Source organism: Haliotis rufescens, unplaced genomic scaffold (genome assembly GCF_023055435.1).
Source record: "Haliotis rufescens isolate VD_foot unplaced genomic scaffold, xgHalRufe1.0.p SCAF_1, whole genome shotgun sequence".
In the NCBI taxonomy this organism is placed as follows: Eukaryota; Metazoa; Mollusca; class Gastropoda; order Lepetellida; family Haliotidae; genus Haliotis; species Haliotis rufescens.
The window spans coordinates 33,741,451-33,759,790 of NW_025963779.1; the positions used below are offsets into that span (position 1 = coordinate 33,741,451).

General features: G+C 41.5%; 1 protein-coding gene across 4 annotated transcripts in view; it reads left to right on the plus strand.

The window, feature by feature from the left end:
- LOC124139435 (adenylyl cyclase-associated protein 1-like) overlaps nt 1-18,340 on the plus strand; it is a 97,220-nt gene that overhangs the window by 39,495 nt on the left and 39,385 nt on the right. For all 4 annotated transcript variants that reach the window (XM_046506482.2, XM_046506481.2, XM_046506484.2 and 1 more), the window contains exons 5-8: nt 1,044-1,097; nt 6,417-6,506; nt 7,147-7,232; nt 7,926-8,031. In XM_046506482.2, coding sequence (XP_046362438.2) covers nt 1,044-1,097; nt 6,417-6,506; nt 7,147-7,232; nt 7,926-8,031 — 336 coding nt within the window. The remainder of the gene's footprint in view (nt 1-1,043; nt 1,098-6,416; nt 6,507-7,146; nt 7,233-7,925; nt 8,032-18,340) is intronic.

Here is an 18,340-nt window from a genome sequence, read left to right on the forward strand (position 1 = left end):
AGGCCGCCATGACAGATCTGTTCTGTGGCTCTTAGTGTGAAGCAGTGTTGTTTGTGGTCAGGTCATGTAAGCCGCCATGACAGATCTGTTCTGTGGCTCCTAGTGTGAAGCAGTGTTGTGTGTGGTCAGGTCATGTAAGCCGCCATGACAGATCTGTTCTGTGGCTCCTAGTGTGAAGCAGTGTTGTGTGTGGTCAGGTCATGTAAGCTGCCATGACAGATCTGTTCTGTGGCTCCTAGTGTGAAGCAGTGTTGTGTGTGGTCAGGTCATGTAAGCCGCCATGACAGATCTGTTCTGTAGCTCCTAGTGTGAAGCAGTGTTGTTTGTGGTCAGGTCATGTAGGCCGCCATGACAGATCTGTTCTGTGGCTCCTAGTGTGAAGCAGTGTTGTTTGTGGTCAGGTCATGTAGGCTGCCATGACAAATCTGGTCTGTGGCACAATCTTTCATCACCTAAGAACCTCAAGTTTGATATGTTATATTCAAAGAAAATATTTTGCTATGAACACTTGACTGATAAAATATTTCCTAAGGGATTTTTGGGTAGTAGTGTTCAAAATTAAGCAAGATCCTTGGGCACTTGAGCTCAACTGTGATGGTATTTGATCCACATTACATTAGCATTTTACTCTTGGATTTTTGCAAGAACCTCCTGACTCTCATGCAGGATTTTGAACTCTGGTTGGGTGAACTGAGGTGTTCGCTAACTCGACCCAAACCATGGTTTGTCTCCCCACATGGTCCCACAGTGTGATACAGCTTGATCAATGCAGTGTAAACTCTCACAAAGCACCCATCTGTTTAGACTTTAACATTGTGTGGGTGAGTGCAAAAAAAATGAGTAATTTTCCTTGAATTTTTCTTAAGTGAATTCCAGCTCGTCATGTCGAAACACCATCAGTCACACATTCTCTGTTACCATTATCCATTACCACTTTACGGACTATTTTACGGACATTATAGCACCAATAATCTCGAGGGATATTCATACACTTACAAGTAATCTCAAGTCATTGATATTTATTGTTAATGTTTATGTTGCAGAGCGTGTTGCCGGACCTGCTGAAGCCAATTTCAGAGAAGGTTTCAGCCATTCAGGTGAGTAGTCAAAGGGAGATAACTCCGCCAGTCCCTTTCTCCTCTCTCTCTCTCCCAGTGCAGGCTGAAGCTAGAGTGATGTGTGTGGCTGTGTACTGCCAGTCCCTCATACCTAGTTAACCTGTAGGAATTAGTTGTGTTGCGCAGCACTTTAAGGATTAAATCAGAAACCACTTAAGGCAGAGGAAGTGTTGTCAAGCTCTCAAATAAACAATTTCCGAGGTGAATTATCACAAATCTTACAAATCAGTTTCTGTTCAAGTTTGCCGTCTTTTCCTTTTTGTTGGTTCTCCACTTTCACAAGCTGCCTGGACATAGAAGAACATTTGTGACCCATTTCAAACAAGTGAATGCATTAGGGATTCTGGAAACTGGTTCTTAACAGTTTTAATGGCTTGATTGCTAGGGTTAGTGACATTATCTGTCTCTGATCTGTGATTAGACTGTCGGAGATAATCTTTATAGTTGAAAGGAAATGAACTTTGCTCAGATGAGAAGCTCATTGAAATATAGGAATTTCTCATGATTCTTTTATCAAGTGGGAATCTTTTTATTTTATTGCAGAGGAAAATATTGGGTAGATTGATCGATAAGCTTTTATTATCTATGTGAAGTAGATTAATAGATAAGCATTTATGCTCTGTGATGGTGTAGATCAGGTAGATAAGCTGTTATTAAGGAAACCCATGTGAATGGGGTGGTTCTAGGTTTGGCCTGGATTGGACTGATGCTGCTCTTTGTTTTGAAACCACACTGTGCTTGGACGTCTTATCGATATCTTATAAGGCATACTGTAAATCTTGAAATTAAGGCGAGCGTGAATTAAACACGAAAAATGCGAGTGGTCTTTGCTCGCATTTTAAACATCGCATTTATATCAACAATAAGACATGTCGTATAGCAAAAATACCAACTTAGACATACGCTGATGTATTCCACACCACTGTTCATTGAGCAGCACTTGTATATAAAGTATATAAACAATGTCATTCAAACACTAATTACGTCCTGTGAATTGTCACTGCTGGGGTCAAGACAAGAGTTCTACTCACTTATGTCATCACTGATCACACCTGCAAGTCCAGACAGACGCCACCCTTTGCGACTGCGTCAAAGGCCGACACGAGCCAGCAAGCATGTATTGTTTTTGCGGAAGTACTTTACTTTACGCTAATAAGCGGTGCTATTTGGTGTGTGATTGGATTGATGTAAGGTTGGATTAGAATTAGGTGGATAGAGATCCACTGATGCTTGAGAGGAGGGGGTGTCTCATTCATATTGAGGCGCATTTTTGGCTAGGGTCCAGTGGTCGCATTCTTTTGGAGATGCATTTATTTCACGATTTACAGTATCTCTTTTATAACTCGGGTAATGTTTTTGACACATTGATATATCATGTCATATATAGCCTGAAGAAACATTTGGTTTCCACCAAACTTGAGAAGGATTTGCTGTAACTTAGTGAGTCAATTATATTTGGTACATGTCAAACTTAGGGCAGGGCCGAGATGGGAAAAGGTGATAAGCTACCTATGTTTGAGGTCAAGGTCATAATAAAGGTATATTGTAAAAAAATGCCTTTTTCTGCAAATATTATTAAGTCTCATGCATGTAGTTGTAGGATATGTGTGACAAGTGATGACAGGTCACGGTGACCTACTTTCAAAGAGAAGCATATGCCATATTTTCATGGTTACATTGAACCCCACTTTGGCCCATCCAGCTTGGATTATATGCTGAACAGACTTTTGGTATATTCTAGACATTACTTGTAGCTGATACTGAAGGTCAAATTTAATTCTAATAGTCATACACTCAGAAATTTATTAATTATTGTATGTCCAAAAAGTGTTTTAGAAGGGGGGAATTATTGAAGTTTAATAACACTAGAGTGGTCATCCTGAATGTAGTTTGGCTTCTTTGTGTGTACTGGACCAACCCCCACATGTGTATGACATGTTTGTCTGAGCTTATACCTGTGTTGTCGGGGGCACGGGGGACTCAGTAGTCTAAGGCGCCGCAATTCGCTGTGCAGAGTTGCGTCCCTTGGGTACGCCAGAAACCTGTGATTGTGGGTTCGAATCCCAGTTTGCCCTGATTATGTTTCTATGTTTGTCAGCACCATACCCGTGCTCATGGGTTTTATCGAAGTGGTAAATGTCTAAGACCTGCTTCGCTTTGGGCTTTCCTCCCAAATTAGGCTGACACACCGTGATATAACTGCAATACTGTTAAAAGCGGTGTTAAACATCACTCACTCACTCACTCACTCACTCACTCACTCACTCACTCACTCACTCACTCACTCACTCACTATACCTGTGTAGTCAACTAGAAATAATGAATCGTGTGATTGGCTGAAATTGTAGGTCAAGGTAATTAACCCTGAAGTACATATCTTTCTTGTTAAGATAGCTTCGTTGTATGGGACTTTCTGTTATAAAGTTGTGTTGTATTAGACATTTGTTTTGATTATTAAGGTTGGGAAGATTAATAGATAAGCATATACGTGTACCATTTGTTCACTCTTTTACTCACCCTATGGTCTGAGTAATCTTCACAACAATTACAGTAAGATATGTTTATAACGAACACGCTTAGAACGAACTGACGGATATTACAAACTTAATTTTTGGTCCCTTCCACTTGCTGTATAGATGTTGTATATATGCTAATAACGAACTAAAATTAATGGTCCGTTTGAGTTTGTTATAACCATAGTTTACTGTACTGTACTTTCTGGAGTATATTTCGGATCCAAGACTAATCCATAATCCATAATCCTTAATACGCACCCAACTAGGGGATTCAATATTTGGGAAAAATAGAATTTTTGAGTATTATGGGCAGTAAAAACTACATTGTATGCCTTCAGCGAATTCAGATGAACGAGGGGGCACGGGTGGCCCAGTCGTCTAAGGCGCCGTGATTCGCTGTGCAGAGTTGCGTCTCTTGGGCACGCCAGAAACCTATGATTGTGGGTTCGAATCCCGGTTCGCCCCAATTATGTTTCTAGGTTTGTCAGCACCATACCCGTGCTCGTGGGTTTCACCGAAGTGGTAAACGTCTGAGACCTGCATCACTCCGGGCTTTCCTCCCACATTAAGCTGACACGCCGCGATATAACTGGAATACTGTTAAAAGCGGCGTAAAACCCAACTCACTCACTCAGATGAACGAACAGGTGATAGCAATCATTGTCAATAAATATTTGAAATTTGACATAAAACATCACTTGACATAATGGTTTACCATTAAAGTTTTACTTCCTGTTCTATTAGCATGATTAGGCATTGTCTTATATAAAGATTAAGATTAATATGTGTATCTCCTCATACAATGAGGCAGAAATAGCAATCAGCTGTACACATTTTCTCTACTTGTGATTTTTTTTTTTTAAATCTGATGATATAATTGCAGAGAATTATGATGCAATGATCAGAAGAATTGTATCTGAAAATTATTTTATCTGGAATATTATGTTCCAGTATTGTGTTATATAAGTTGCATCTTTTACTATATATATTTAAAATAATAATGACCATAAGCATAGCACTTTGGTACAGCTGATTGCTATAATGGCATGTATTATGCGTACCCCTATCTACACAGCTGTGGTTTTATGGTAGGTAAAGTGTGCAATATACTCAAGCAAATAAGGTATGGATCCACAGGGTTCCAGATATCGCCAGTCAGTTGTTTGAAGACATTAAACACCAGACTAACCCTTCTCAACATTTTGCGAAAAAAAACATTTGAACAAGAGCATTAGCTTGATATACTTTCAACCATTGTTGCAATAATTTGAAAAGATTTGAGGTAAATTCCATTAAAAGAACCGTAAATCAGCCGGTACCACATTTTCATGTCAGTCTGAAATTCAGGATAATTTTTCACAACAGTCATTGTTTTGTTGTTGAAAGCCTTCTAACAGTTTCTCCGAGTCTCTGTTACAATTTACAACGTAAACCGAGTCCGACCCACATAAGAAACTGGGTGTTGCGGGCTACTTCACAAAGGGAGGTACAAACAAGAGGATCGAAACATGGCTTATTGATATCCTTTTTTGGGTGTTTTATTTTGTAATAAACATCAATGGCTACCCAGTTTAGATCTGAAGACATATCCTGATGAAATAAACTACCATTAGTGTGTCAGTTTGTACGAAGTTCAACTCGAGACCCCACGTTTTGAAACCGATCTTCCCGACTGGGTTTGCTGCAGAGTGATACTGACTGTAATTATTAACCACAGACCCCTGGTGTTGGGATGGTGTTGAGTAGGTGTTACACATACAGGCAGGTTGACGGAATGCCAACCATTACAGAGTTGGTGTACGTTTGAAATGTCAAGCGGTGTGCAGGTTCATCATCCAATGTTGAATACAACTCCCTGCATGCATGGTTAGGTCTCTGCTAGAGAGATTGCTCTTCAAAGTAACAGTTAGGTAACAGTAAATTGCACATATTTTGACAGACTGATAAGAAAAGTGTGACCTTATCCCCAACAATGATGTGGTAATATATATTGTTGATTGTGGGTGCTGACTTGCCTGGCTTTGTTCTGCTGGAGGCAGGAAGTGTTATCTTTGTGGGAGATACATCAACTTGAAGCCTTGTATGTTTCTATCTTTGAATGTTATTTTTATTTAAAACAGTGAGATTCATGTTTTCCGTTATGTGTATGGTGCTATGGTGATTTATTTTGGTTTATAGGTTGTTAGTATGAAAGATATGCCATCCTGAAGTAGTTGATGGGTTTAACCTTGGACAAAGGTTGTTTTTTGTATTTGTGCTAAGATGGAAGTCATATCCCTCTCTCACTCACTCACTCACTCACTCACTCACTCACTCACTCACTCACTCACTCACTCACTCACTCACTCACTCACTCACTCACTCACTCTTGAGGTTTTGTCATGATGTACTACTAAGCATAAAATATATTGTCATGATTGGCTCCTAATACATGTAAATATCTCTTTTGTCAGACTCTCTCTTTCCCCCTCACCTTCATATTTCTTTAGACCCGCGAAGATTCCGGGGTAGAATAGGTCTTCACCCATGCTTGTCGTAAGAGGCGACTAACGGGATCGGGTGGTCAGGCTCGCTGACTTGGTTGATGCATGTCATCGATCCCAATTGCGTGGATCGATGTTCATGATGTAAATCACTGTATTGTCTGGTCCAGACTCTTTTATTTACAGACCGCCGTCATATAGCTGGAATATTGCTGAGTGCGGCGTAAAACAGCAAACCATACCAAAATCATATTTCTTTATTATGAATATTATTCACAACATTTTCTTGTTTATTTAAGGATTTCCGCGAGAAGAACCGAAACAGTCCCTTCTTCAACCACTTGTCCACCATCAGCGAGTGTGTTCCTGCATTAGGATGGGTGAATGTGGTGAGTTTTCTGACGTAGACTGCAATTGCTCACTCTCTTTACATATACTGTTATCTAAGAAACTGATTTTCAAGAAATTATTATGTGAAATTTGTTTGTTAGTTTTTTCAGAAGAAAATTATTGGAGAAATGTGGTTCTCACATCTATTCATACATGAGCATATTCCTCCTGCATATTTCATCATGAAATAATATCTGATTAGATTCACGCATTATTTGTTCATTTTACATGGACTGAAAGTAAACTATTTAAACATATGTTTGAACCATATCATTAACCTCCACGGGTTCCAAGAATACCTGATTCACCCGGTACTTGCTGTGAAATCCTATTTAAACAAGGGTGGCCAGTGGGGTATCATTTGCTTGTTTCCTAAAACCTCTGTTTGATTCCCAACATCGGTACGATGTGTGAAGCACACCCTTGCTATGTTATTGCTGAAATATTGCCGTAAGCTCACTCGATCACTCACTCAGTCACTTTGACGATGATTGGGTGGTCACAATGTGTGCCCTGACTGAGTGGATTGTTGTTCATGTTATCAGCGACTTGCTTATTTACATAAAGCTTAGTTATGCGTGAGTTTTGCTGTCGGTGTTGGGAAAAAGGCCAATTAACCATATGATGTTTGTGTTTCAGTCGCCCAAGCCAGGCCCCTATGTCAAGGAGTTAGCCGATTCTGGGATGTTCTATGGGAACAGGGTGCTGAAGGAGTTCAAGGAAAAGTGAGTACCGTATTCAACATAATAAGCGCCCAGGGCACTCTCAAAATTAGAAATAGGGGGCGCTTATTAGAATTTTATTTTGAGTTGAAAGATCGTAAATTTTGTGGTTTATGCTAACAGCCTGAAATGTTTACAAACGACAGATATATTTTTCAAGAATTTAATTGCCCTTAATTAAGGGTGATATAACACCCAAATGCGATTATGCATGAATAAATAAGTCTTGTGTACACTGATCAATCGGAAGGGGTGGTGACTGGGATTGTTCACTAGCCAATATATTAGCAAATATCGCTGTGGGCGCTTATTAGAGCGGGGCGCTTATTACGTCGAATACGGTATTATCGATTGTCAGTAACGTTGGGTTTTGGGATTTATAGAAGAGACACTTGTACAATGTGACTTTCCTACTTGAAAAAGTGAAAGGTGGTTCTGTATTCTCATGGTAAAGTAATTATACTCTACTGGTAAAATAAAACCAGTGTGATGATTGGGACAGTTTTTAGGCTTATTCTTCTTGCTGATTTGTGGCAGTAACAATTTATGTTCAGAAACAAGTTTTTATTACTTGCCTAAGTAATGGCAACATATGCTGTCAAAGTTAAACATTTCTGACAGCCAAATCATAAACGTTTTTTAGCATGATTCACATTGCTTTGGCTATATGGCTAATTGTTTCCCTTGGTTGTGTAGGGATCCGCAGCATGTGGAGTGGATAAGGTCGTGGAACAAGACCTTAGTTGAGCTGCAGGCTTACATCAAGCAGTTCCATACCACAGGCACAGCCTGGAACCCACAGGTCAGTCCTCACTTCATGTACCACTAGACAAAGGAGACACTGCCAAATTATACTGGCTAGTATGGTAGTCCACAAAGGATGTTTCAAAATCAGGAGTTTACTCATTCTACACCTGATACACACAGACATTTGACATATTTAACACAACATCTTTTATACAGCAGTATCTAGTAACCAGCTGTTCAGACCTTGTACTGCAGCAGTATCTTGTAACCAGCTGTTCAGACCTTGTACTGCAGCAGTATCTAGTAACCAGCTGTTCAGACCTTGTACTTCAGCTGTATCTAGTAGCCAGCTGTTCAGACCTTGTACTGCAGCAGTATCTAGTAACCAGCTGTTCAGACCTTGTACTGCAGCAGTATCTAGTAACCAGCTGTTCAGACCTTGTACTGCAGCAGTATCTAGTAACCAGCTGTTCAGACCTTGTACTTCAGCTGTATCTAGTAACCAGCTGTTCAGACCTTGTACTACAGCAGTATCTAGTAACCAGCTGTTCAGACCTTGTACTGCAGCAGTATCTAGTTACCAGCTGTTCAGACCTTGTACTGCAGCAGTATCTAGTAACCAGCTGTTCAGACCTTGTACTTCAGCAGTATCTAGTAACAGGCGGTTCAGTCTTCGTACAGCAGCAATATCCAGTAAAAGTCAGAAGAAATTATAGGTTTATAAACATAATTTGACGTCTGACAGCTTAAATGATTCCATTCAGCGGCAATGTTTGGATCTAGATGCATGATGCCATGTCTAAGCACCAGTGTTTTAAAGTCTTTTTGAATGTCACAGGCATTTGAACCCTTGTTGGCAGTATAGAGGCTATATATATAGACGAACTTGCTCTATCTGACAGGCTTTCTGTCCAAGATAGACATTAAAGTATCAGTAATGCATGCAACACTTTCAAATACATCACGCAAGATGAATGTTTAATATGTGAATGGCAGCCATGCTTGGCTTCTGCCCAACCAGTAAATTTTGCTAAAAGCTTTATCTTCCATATCTACTCATATTGTAATTTGGCAGCCGTTAAATGTCATGTGCCGCAGCCTATAGATAGGCCAGTACTGGTAAGAATGAAATGTGACAATGTACAAGTGATTCCACCTGCTGGGGTAGTGTTGTGTCCATGTCAGTTCTTGTAACACCTGCAGGTTACTGTCCTCCTTCCAGGTGAGATGGGGAGGGCGGTGCCTCAAGTGACTCAGTGCTGTTTACTGGTGATAGGAGGCCATGAGTGACATCGATTCATTGCTGTTTACTGGTGATAGGGGTCCATGAGTGACAGTGACTCAGTGCTGTTTACTGGTGATAGGAGTCCATGAGTGACAGTGACTCAGTGCTGTTTACTGGTGACAGGAGTCCACGAGTGACAGTGACTCAGTGCTGTTTACTGGTGATAGGGGTCCATGAGTGACAGTGACTCAGTGCTGTTTACTGGTGATAGGAGGCCATGAGTGACAGTGTCTCAGTGCTGTTTACTGGTGATAGGAGTCCATGAGTGACAGTGTCTCAGTGCTGTTTACTGGTGATAGGAGGCCATGAGTGACAGTGTCTTAGCGCTGTTTACTGGTGATAGGAGGCCATGACTAACAGTGACTCAGTGCTGGGGTAGTGTTGTGTCCATGTCAGTTCTTGTAACACCTGCAGGTTACTGTCCTCCTTCCAGGTGAGATGGGGAGGGCGGTGCCTCAAGTGACTCAGTGCTGTTTACTGGTGATAGGAGGCCATGAGTGACATCGATTCATTGCTGTTTACTGGTGATAGGGGTCCATGAGTGACAGTGACTCAGTGCTGTTTACTGGTGATAGGAGTCCATGAGTGACAGTGACTCAGTGCTGTTTACTGGTGACAGGAGTCCACGAGTGACAGTGACTCAGTGCTGTTTACTGGTGATAGGGGTCCATGAGTGACAGTGACTCAGTGCTGTTTACTGGTGATAGGAGGCCATGAGTGACAGTGTCTCAGTGCTGTTTACTGGTGATAGGAGTCCATGAGTGACAGTGTCTCAGTGCTGTTTACTGGTGATAGGAGGCCATGAGTGACAGTGTCTCAGTGCTGTTTACTGGTAATAGGAGGCCATGACTAACAGTGACTCAGTGCTGTTTACTGGTGATAGGAGTCCACGAGTGACAGTGACTCAGTGCTGTTTACTGGTGATAGGAGTCCACGAGTGACAGTGACTCAGTGCTGTTTACTGGTGATAGGAGGCCTTGAGTGACAGTGACTCAGTGCTGTTTACTGGTGATAGGAGTCCATGAGTGACAGTAACTCAGTGCTGTTTACTGGTGATAGGAGTCCACGAGTGACAGTGACTCAGTGCTGTTTACTGGTGATAGGAGGCCATGAGTGACAGTGACTCAGTGCTGTTTACTGGTGATAGGAGTCCATGAGTGACAGTGACTCAGTGCTGTTTACTGGTGACAGGAGGCCATGACTAACAGTGACTCAGTGCTGTTTACTGGTGATAGGAGTCCATGAGTGACAGTGACTCAGTGCTGTTTACTGGTGACAGGAGGCCATGACTAACAGTGACTCAGTGCTGTTTACTGGTGATAGGAGTCCATGAGTGACAGTGACTCAGTGCTGTTTACTGGTGATAGGAGGCCATGAGTGACAGTGTCTTAGTGCTGTTTACTGGTGACAGGAGGCCATGACTAACAGTGACTCAGTGCTGTTTACTGGTGATAGGAGTCCATGAGTGACAGTGACTCAGTGCTGTTTACTGGTGATAGGGGTCCATGAGTGACAGTGACTCAGTGCTGTTTACTGGTGATAGGAGTCCATGAGTGACAGTGTCTTGTGGTCTGATCCACATTGACGTCAACTACTAAACACTTGCAGGAGGGACTGATCTTCTCCTTTGCTTACAGACTCCTTCTTTTTCTCTTATTCACTCACTCATTGTCTCATAAAGCCAAAGAAAGGCATACAAATTCTCCTCACCTCAAACACTCACCTCAAACACTCACCTCAAACACTCTCCTCAAACACTCACCTCAAACACTCACCTCAAACACTCTCCTCAAACACTCTTCTCAAACACTCTCTTCAAACACTCACTTCAAACACTCACCTCAAACACGCTCCTCAAACACGCTCCTCAAACACGCTCCTCAAACACTCTCCTCAAACACTCACTCTCCTCAAACACTCACTCTCCTCAAACACTCACCTCAAACAAGCTCCTCAAACACTCACCTCAAACATGCACCTCAAACACTCTCCTCAAACACTCACTCACCTCAAACACGCTCCTGAAACACTCACTCTCCTCAAACACTCACTCTCCTCAAACACTCACCTCAGACAAGCTCCTCAAACACTCACCTCAAACACGCTCCTCAAACACTCACCTCAAACATTCACTCACCTCAAACACGCTCCTGAAACACTCACTCACCTCAAACACACACCTCAAACACTCACCTCAGCCTTGTGGTAAACACTTTTGTTCATCACACCATAGACAAGGGGTCAATTCCCCAAATGGGTACAATTTGTGAAGCTTATTTCTGTTGTCTCCTGCCATGATGATTCTGGAACATTGAGAACATTGACATGAAACCATACTCACTGACTCATTCACTCCCACCTATAGCACCCTTATCTTAGTGTCCCCTGCCATGAAGCTGGTGCTGCTGCTGGCAGGGCTAATTGCCAAGCAACACCGTTTCCAAACACTCCTGCACAAACTGTCATTTTGTATGATAATGAGAGTTTGGATTTTGAGTGAGTGAATTGTGTGTGATTTCCTTCAAGAACACGTCCGCAGCACAATGTCTGCCCGAGATAACAATGGCCCACCTGAAGTGTACGTCTGACAAAGTGTTCCTTCCGTCACAGGATCAGAGACAGAGGTGCCACAACATCATCTCATCACTGAACAGACTTTGTACTCAAACAATTCCACAAGGCATGCCACAGTTTTTTCTTCATTACTCTTGAACCTCCATGCAAAAGGTTAACAAGATTCCAGTTTGAGATAAACTTCTGTTTTTTCCATGAGAGCACTTTCCATATTCTTTATTTTTGGTTCTAACCCAAATTCAGTATCCAACAATCAAGTACACACATACAACATGTGTTGCCCATGTTATTTACTGCTGAGGTTAATACATGTCATGGAAGTTTCTTTAAGCTTTTATTTCTGATCCTTTGATGAGCTACAAATAATATGTCTTGTGATCCATCATTAATGAAAGCAATAAAGAAGTATGTAGGCGTTACTCACATGCCTACATTATAAGTAGGTTAGCACCAACAACTGGTCCGTGGCATAAGCTTTGATGCTATAAGCAAACACATATGGTCAACGAGATGTGCTCTAATATCCAATAATAAACATCAATGTTAATATTACTTCCGAATGTAATGGAGATGCCGCAATAAATGGCAAATTAATAACACTGATTTATAGAAGTGCTGTACAACCAGTGGAGAAGGTTGACAGTGAGGGTGGGGTGAGGTGGGATGAGGGTGAGACTGGTTTAGGGGAGGAGGGGGTTAAAGTATCGCCTACAACAACTACTGGAGATCAGGGTCTGTATTTGACACTAGTTGGGTGGGGTGGGGTGAGGGTGAGACTGGTTTAGGGGAGGAGGGGGTTAAAGTATCGCCTACAACAACTACTGGAGATCAGGGTCTGTATTTGACACTAGTTGGGTGGGGTGGGGTGAGGGTGAGACTGGTTTGGGGAAGGAGGGGGTTAAAGTATAGCCTACAACTACTACTGGAGATCAGGTTCTCAGTATTTGACACCAGTTGGGTGATGGATACTCCGGTAATTAGCATTGTCTGTACTACAGTTGCCTAGTTCACAGGGGCCAACACAAGATATGGGAAACTTGTACTGTGAAGAAACAGCTGTTTTGGATCAGCATCAGTAATTAAGACAATGTGTTTATTTGCTAAGTATGTTTTGAACTGTTTTCATTTTTGTCATCAATTTTGATCTAGTTAACATCTATATATACACTATGTACATGTTCAGAGTAGCGACAGGCCTAATGGTCCTCATATTTAGAGAACCATCTTTCATTTGAATATAGCTTAATGTAACTTTGGAAAAACTAAAATATTGCTTCAAACACGTTTTGTGGTTTTCAACTTCAAAGTCATACATTATATATCACAGGAAAATCACATATTTGTCTATGTTTTATCAAACTTGATCTTAAGACTGATCTCTTTCTTTCAAGATGTGATGGGACATAGATTATAAATAAATACAGGCTGTGAAAAGGATGAGGCTATGAATTGGATGAAGTAAATCTGAATGAATTTTATAGCCTTTTAATGTTGCATTTCAAGGCTGTGACTTAAGGTAATGACTAAATGCTTTGACTGGATGCATGATTGATGTAGTGTGTCATTAATAAAGCAACGTGTTCCAAGTTTGCACCTTGATGACACCTTGACTCTCAAGCTCCAGTTCGCAGTTTTCGTACTTGCCATGTATGCAAGACATTGCTGATGCTAGTGCACCCAGTCCTAACTACTAACTCATGCATTTCTAAGGCAATCAAAATAGTGAATTCTTTTTATGTTTCTGCCATCCTAGGGTTTAAATTATATGATAGCACCAAGATCACCGAATGAAGAAAATTTCTTCAACGTGACCTCTGCAATATTTGTTCACATATCTTCATAAAGCTCCCCCCTGTGTAATAAGGAGATCTGACAAGAAAGATGATATTGTATGTTGGCCTATCAGAATCTAGCATAGCGTATTGTTAATTCCCTAAGCCCAATCCATATCTCACCAGCATTGAGGTAAGTAGATGTCTTCGAAAGATATATCTTTAATGTTGTAATAATTTACTTATGTATCACGATTATGCAAAAAATAGGACCGTTGAAAGTTTGGGAAAAGGATAAATCAGGATTTATCAGTTTTTATGAATTTGTTTTCTACATTATGTCCCCTTGTGTCATCAAGACATGGCTGGGATGCTGCATGAAAACTGTCACTAGTCCCCAATAGCCAGCGTTTGAAATAGCTGCCTCAACAACACTCCGAGACAGCCAGCGTTTGAAATAGCTGCCTCACCAACACTCCGAGACAGCCAGCGTTTGAAATAGCTGCCTCACCAACACTCCGAGACCGCCAGCGTTTGAAATAGCTGCCTCACCAACACTCCGAGACCGCCAGCGTTTGAAATAGCTGCCTCACCAACACTCCGAGACCGCCAGCGTTTGAAATAGCTGCCTCACCAACACTCCGAGACAGCCAGCATTTGAAATAGCTGCCTCACCAACACTCCGAGACCGCCAGCATTTGAAATAGCTGCCTCACCAACACTCCGAGACCGCCAGCGTTTGAAATAGCTGCCTCACCAACACTCCGAGACAGCCAGCGTTTGAAATAGCTGCCTCACCAACACTCCGAGACCGCCGGCGTTTGAAATAGCTGCCTCACCAACACTCCGAGACAGCCAGCGTTTGAAATAGCTGCCTCACCAACACTCCGAGACCGCCAGCGTTTGAAATAGCTGCCTCACCAACACTCCGAGACAGCCAGCGTTTGAAAGAGCTGCCTCACCAACACTCCGAGACCGCCGGCGTGGTCGAGTGGTAGAGCGGCCGCCCGGGGAGCGAAGGTCCGGGGCTTGATCCCCAGCTGTGTCAAACCAATAGACGTTAAAAGATCGTACTTGTTGTTATGCTTTCTGGTGCTCGGCATTAAGGGGCTAAAACAAGGACTGGTCAGCTTGGAGTCTGTATACTGTGTCTGTGTTGGGTATTCATGTAAAACTGCGGCATGGTATCTTAGTGGGCTAGCAACCTAAAATCAGCATTAGTCCGGACTAGTGCACGCACGCATGCACACACACGTCACTGTACATGTGCACCCCACCTCACTAACAATCTGAGACAAGTTGGTTCTATCATGGGTGGTGAACTTGGGAAACATACACACCAGAATGCCATCGCTTCAGACTGGTTCATTGTATAGAACACTGACTGATTGTCAAACAAAATGTCCTGAAGATCTTTTGATGACCAAACTGTCCTATCCAATGTTGATAATATCATGACAATGTCCTCCTGCCTTTTGTCTCCAGCAGAATCATTGTGATGTACTTCTGTTGTGTGAAATCAAACTCACTGATAACCCATAATGACTGCCCTTTAGACTAAAGTCCTAGAATAGAGTGACCCCATTTGTAAACAGATGTGGAATACTGTGTGAAGGTTGTGGTACTACTCACTCTCTCATGCCTACTCCTGCAATGATATAACAGAAATACTGTTCAAAGTGGGATTTACCCCAACTCATGCATACAGGGCCTACTAGAAATTTCCTCAACGCCTCCTTCCCCTAAACCCTTGAAATAAGTCTGTAAGTTTGGTAGGGGACATAGGTAATGCCACGGCTAATCTGTGAGTGTCAGAGGTGGTATAGGAGGGTCAGGTGTGATTCTATCAGGGACAATGAGTCTTGCCAGGACACGCTGGCTGTCCAAGAAGGGATGCTATCCAGGCAGTTATCATGTCTCCAGCATCTGTTGTGTGCTCATCTTGCCACTTGTCTGTGAGCATACACATGGACATGCTTAAGAAATTCCTGCGCCGTTCAAATTGGGAATTCAGGAGGTCATACAGCCCTCATTAGATTTGATGAGTGAATGTGCTTAATTGGCTATTCTTTGAGGAAGCTGCAGCTGGAGATAGACAGATCCACCTGAGAATGGTTCATCATGTTAAATGGCAAATATCTGAGACATCATCAGCTCTATTTTCAACTCTACATTGAATGAATTGGTCCATGAAACTGTCAGCTGGTCAATCTGACTAGTGCAGATGTTGCAGGGCTCTGTTCAATAAAATGACTTGAGCATTACGACCACCATTGCTCTTTTATTTCCATATAGAGCAGTGTATGTCATGACTGAGGTAGCTCAATGAACACAGGACCCTCTGACGCTTTATATAGATGAAACTCCAAGACACTTCTCTTTGGATCATTGATGCATACTATAAATTTTCAAGGTGGATTCTTACAGATGTTTGCTTTGTAATTTCTCACACATTATATTCAATCTGCCTGGTACCCTGGTTCCTAAGGAGGGGAATGATATAGGCCTTCCTCCCATAAGTATGGGAACATGAGCCTTCAGTATGTTGATAAATAAGAGGTCATCACATCTTAAAGTTTTCTTAAAGTTCATTAACTGAATCCCTGTTTATGGGGCAGGTGCAGACGCACTAGACGCAAACCAGTGCATCATGGATGGTGCTGAGATGGAAATTCACAGCTGTCTGAGAGGGGATGCATATACTCAACTTTTAATTTCTCTTCAATAACACCAATTAACCTTTCCTATTCTGTAGTAGGCCATTAATCATTATGTTGAACTTTTTTTGTTGGGGTTAACAAGTGTCTGTGCTTCCTTTCACCTTGGTGCCTCTTGATTGACAGATGAACATTTGCTAGGTGGAGAAAAAACAGCTGAATACATTTATTCTTTTTTTTAAAGGCAAAGGCTGAAGGAAAATATTGGGGTCATTTGTTGATTTGTTGAGCTTTATCAATGTTTTGACATCATACAGATTTTTAAAAAGACCTATTTTTTTTCTATTTTTCTCATGTTCCAGCCTTTTGACCACTCTAAAAAGTGATCATGCATATGTATAATAGGACTACGTGCAGTTTATGATGAGAGGATCTTCATTTGAATTCTTTAACTTAAATAATTGTTGAAGAGTAGGGAGGGGGGGCACAGGTGGCCCAGTTGTAGGTGCTGTGCAGAGTTGCATCCCTTGGGCATGCCAGAAACATCCCAGTTCGCCACGATTATGCTTCTAGGTTTGTCAGAACCATACCCTTGCTCGTGGGTTTCACCAAAGTGGTCCGAGACCTGCATCACTTCGGGCTTTCCTCCCACATTAAGCTGACACGCTGCGATATAACTGGAATACTTTTAAAAGCGATGTTAAACCCAACTCACTCACACTGTTGAAGAGGGGAAAAAGAAAAATGCCACTTTGTCACATTGAACTTCTAACTAAAGAGAAATGTTGGTTTTATATTTTTAATTTTGAGAGAAAATATGATCAATTAAAAATTGCTACAAAGAAAAAGCCAAAAAGGATTGTGAACATGCCTTGTATGTCCCAACATTGGTTTACAGACGATATGTGGAGTATTTTGGTGGACTTTTTGCAATAAATGATGCAGTAGGATAATCATCACCTGTAAACACATCTATCCTGTAACTGTTTCATTGGCATCTTTGTTATTTGCTTTAATGTTAAAATAAGTCTTGAAAATTATCCAGTTAATCTTATCAAAATAGTTATTTCTTGTATGGAATAGAGCTTTATTTCAATTCATCTTAGAAAATGTAAGCAATTGATGACATAAAATCTGATGCCATTATAAACATTTTCCTCTTACGTTCTTGTCCTATAAACATACGTCTTTGTACTTGGCATACTCTGCCAATGTCTTGATATCTATCAAGGCTTGCTATTGGTTTATAAACATCACGTTGCTATGGTTATCTCATAAAGAATGACAGACATGTACAAGTTTTTGTGTTAATTTTCAGAGTGTCAATCACACAAGAGTGACAGAGAGTTGTTCGGAGGAGTAGCAGAGGCCTGCCTCTCTGGTTCTCCTTGCCTCTCCTGTCTCTCCTCTCTGTCCTCCTCCATCAGCTAGTCTCCCCCTCCCTCCCCCTCAACTTCTTCTCCCCCTCCCAATGCCTCTCCCATCATGCATCTCCCAAGTTGTGGATTTGTCTGTTATTACAGTATGTCCTGGAGACACAAGCAGGCAGCTTCTGTTTCCTTACGCCTTTTGTTACCCATTTTGAAAATCTGATAACAAAAAAACTTGTCACACGTCATGCTAAGGATATAATTGGGATGTTAATCTGTTGTTATCAATCGTAGCTTGCTACTAGCTTGTGAACAAGTGGATCTAGTTTCCACTCGCACAGCCTGACATGTCCCCTACGTAACATCTTCTCGCATCATCACTCTCCAGACTCCTCAGCATCAATTGTAACAGAGCTGATAAACAGTGACACATATATATCATATCATTGAGCTCCTCACAGCTACTGGTACATTATCAGTGTTAAATGTGGATTGAAATACATTCTTTGGAAAAAGTGAGATACCGTTGTTCTTTATAAATTACATTTTGGTGTACCTTTTTAGTTATGGTTTAGAAAAAATATTTTATTGTTATTTTTTTATTTTCTGTTACAATGACGTGATAATATGTGGAACTAGTCTTGAAGTCATTGACAGTGAACAATCTGTGGTAAGTGTTATTCATGTCATCTCTAAAGGAAGAAAG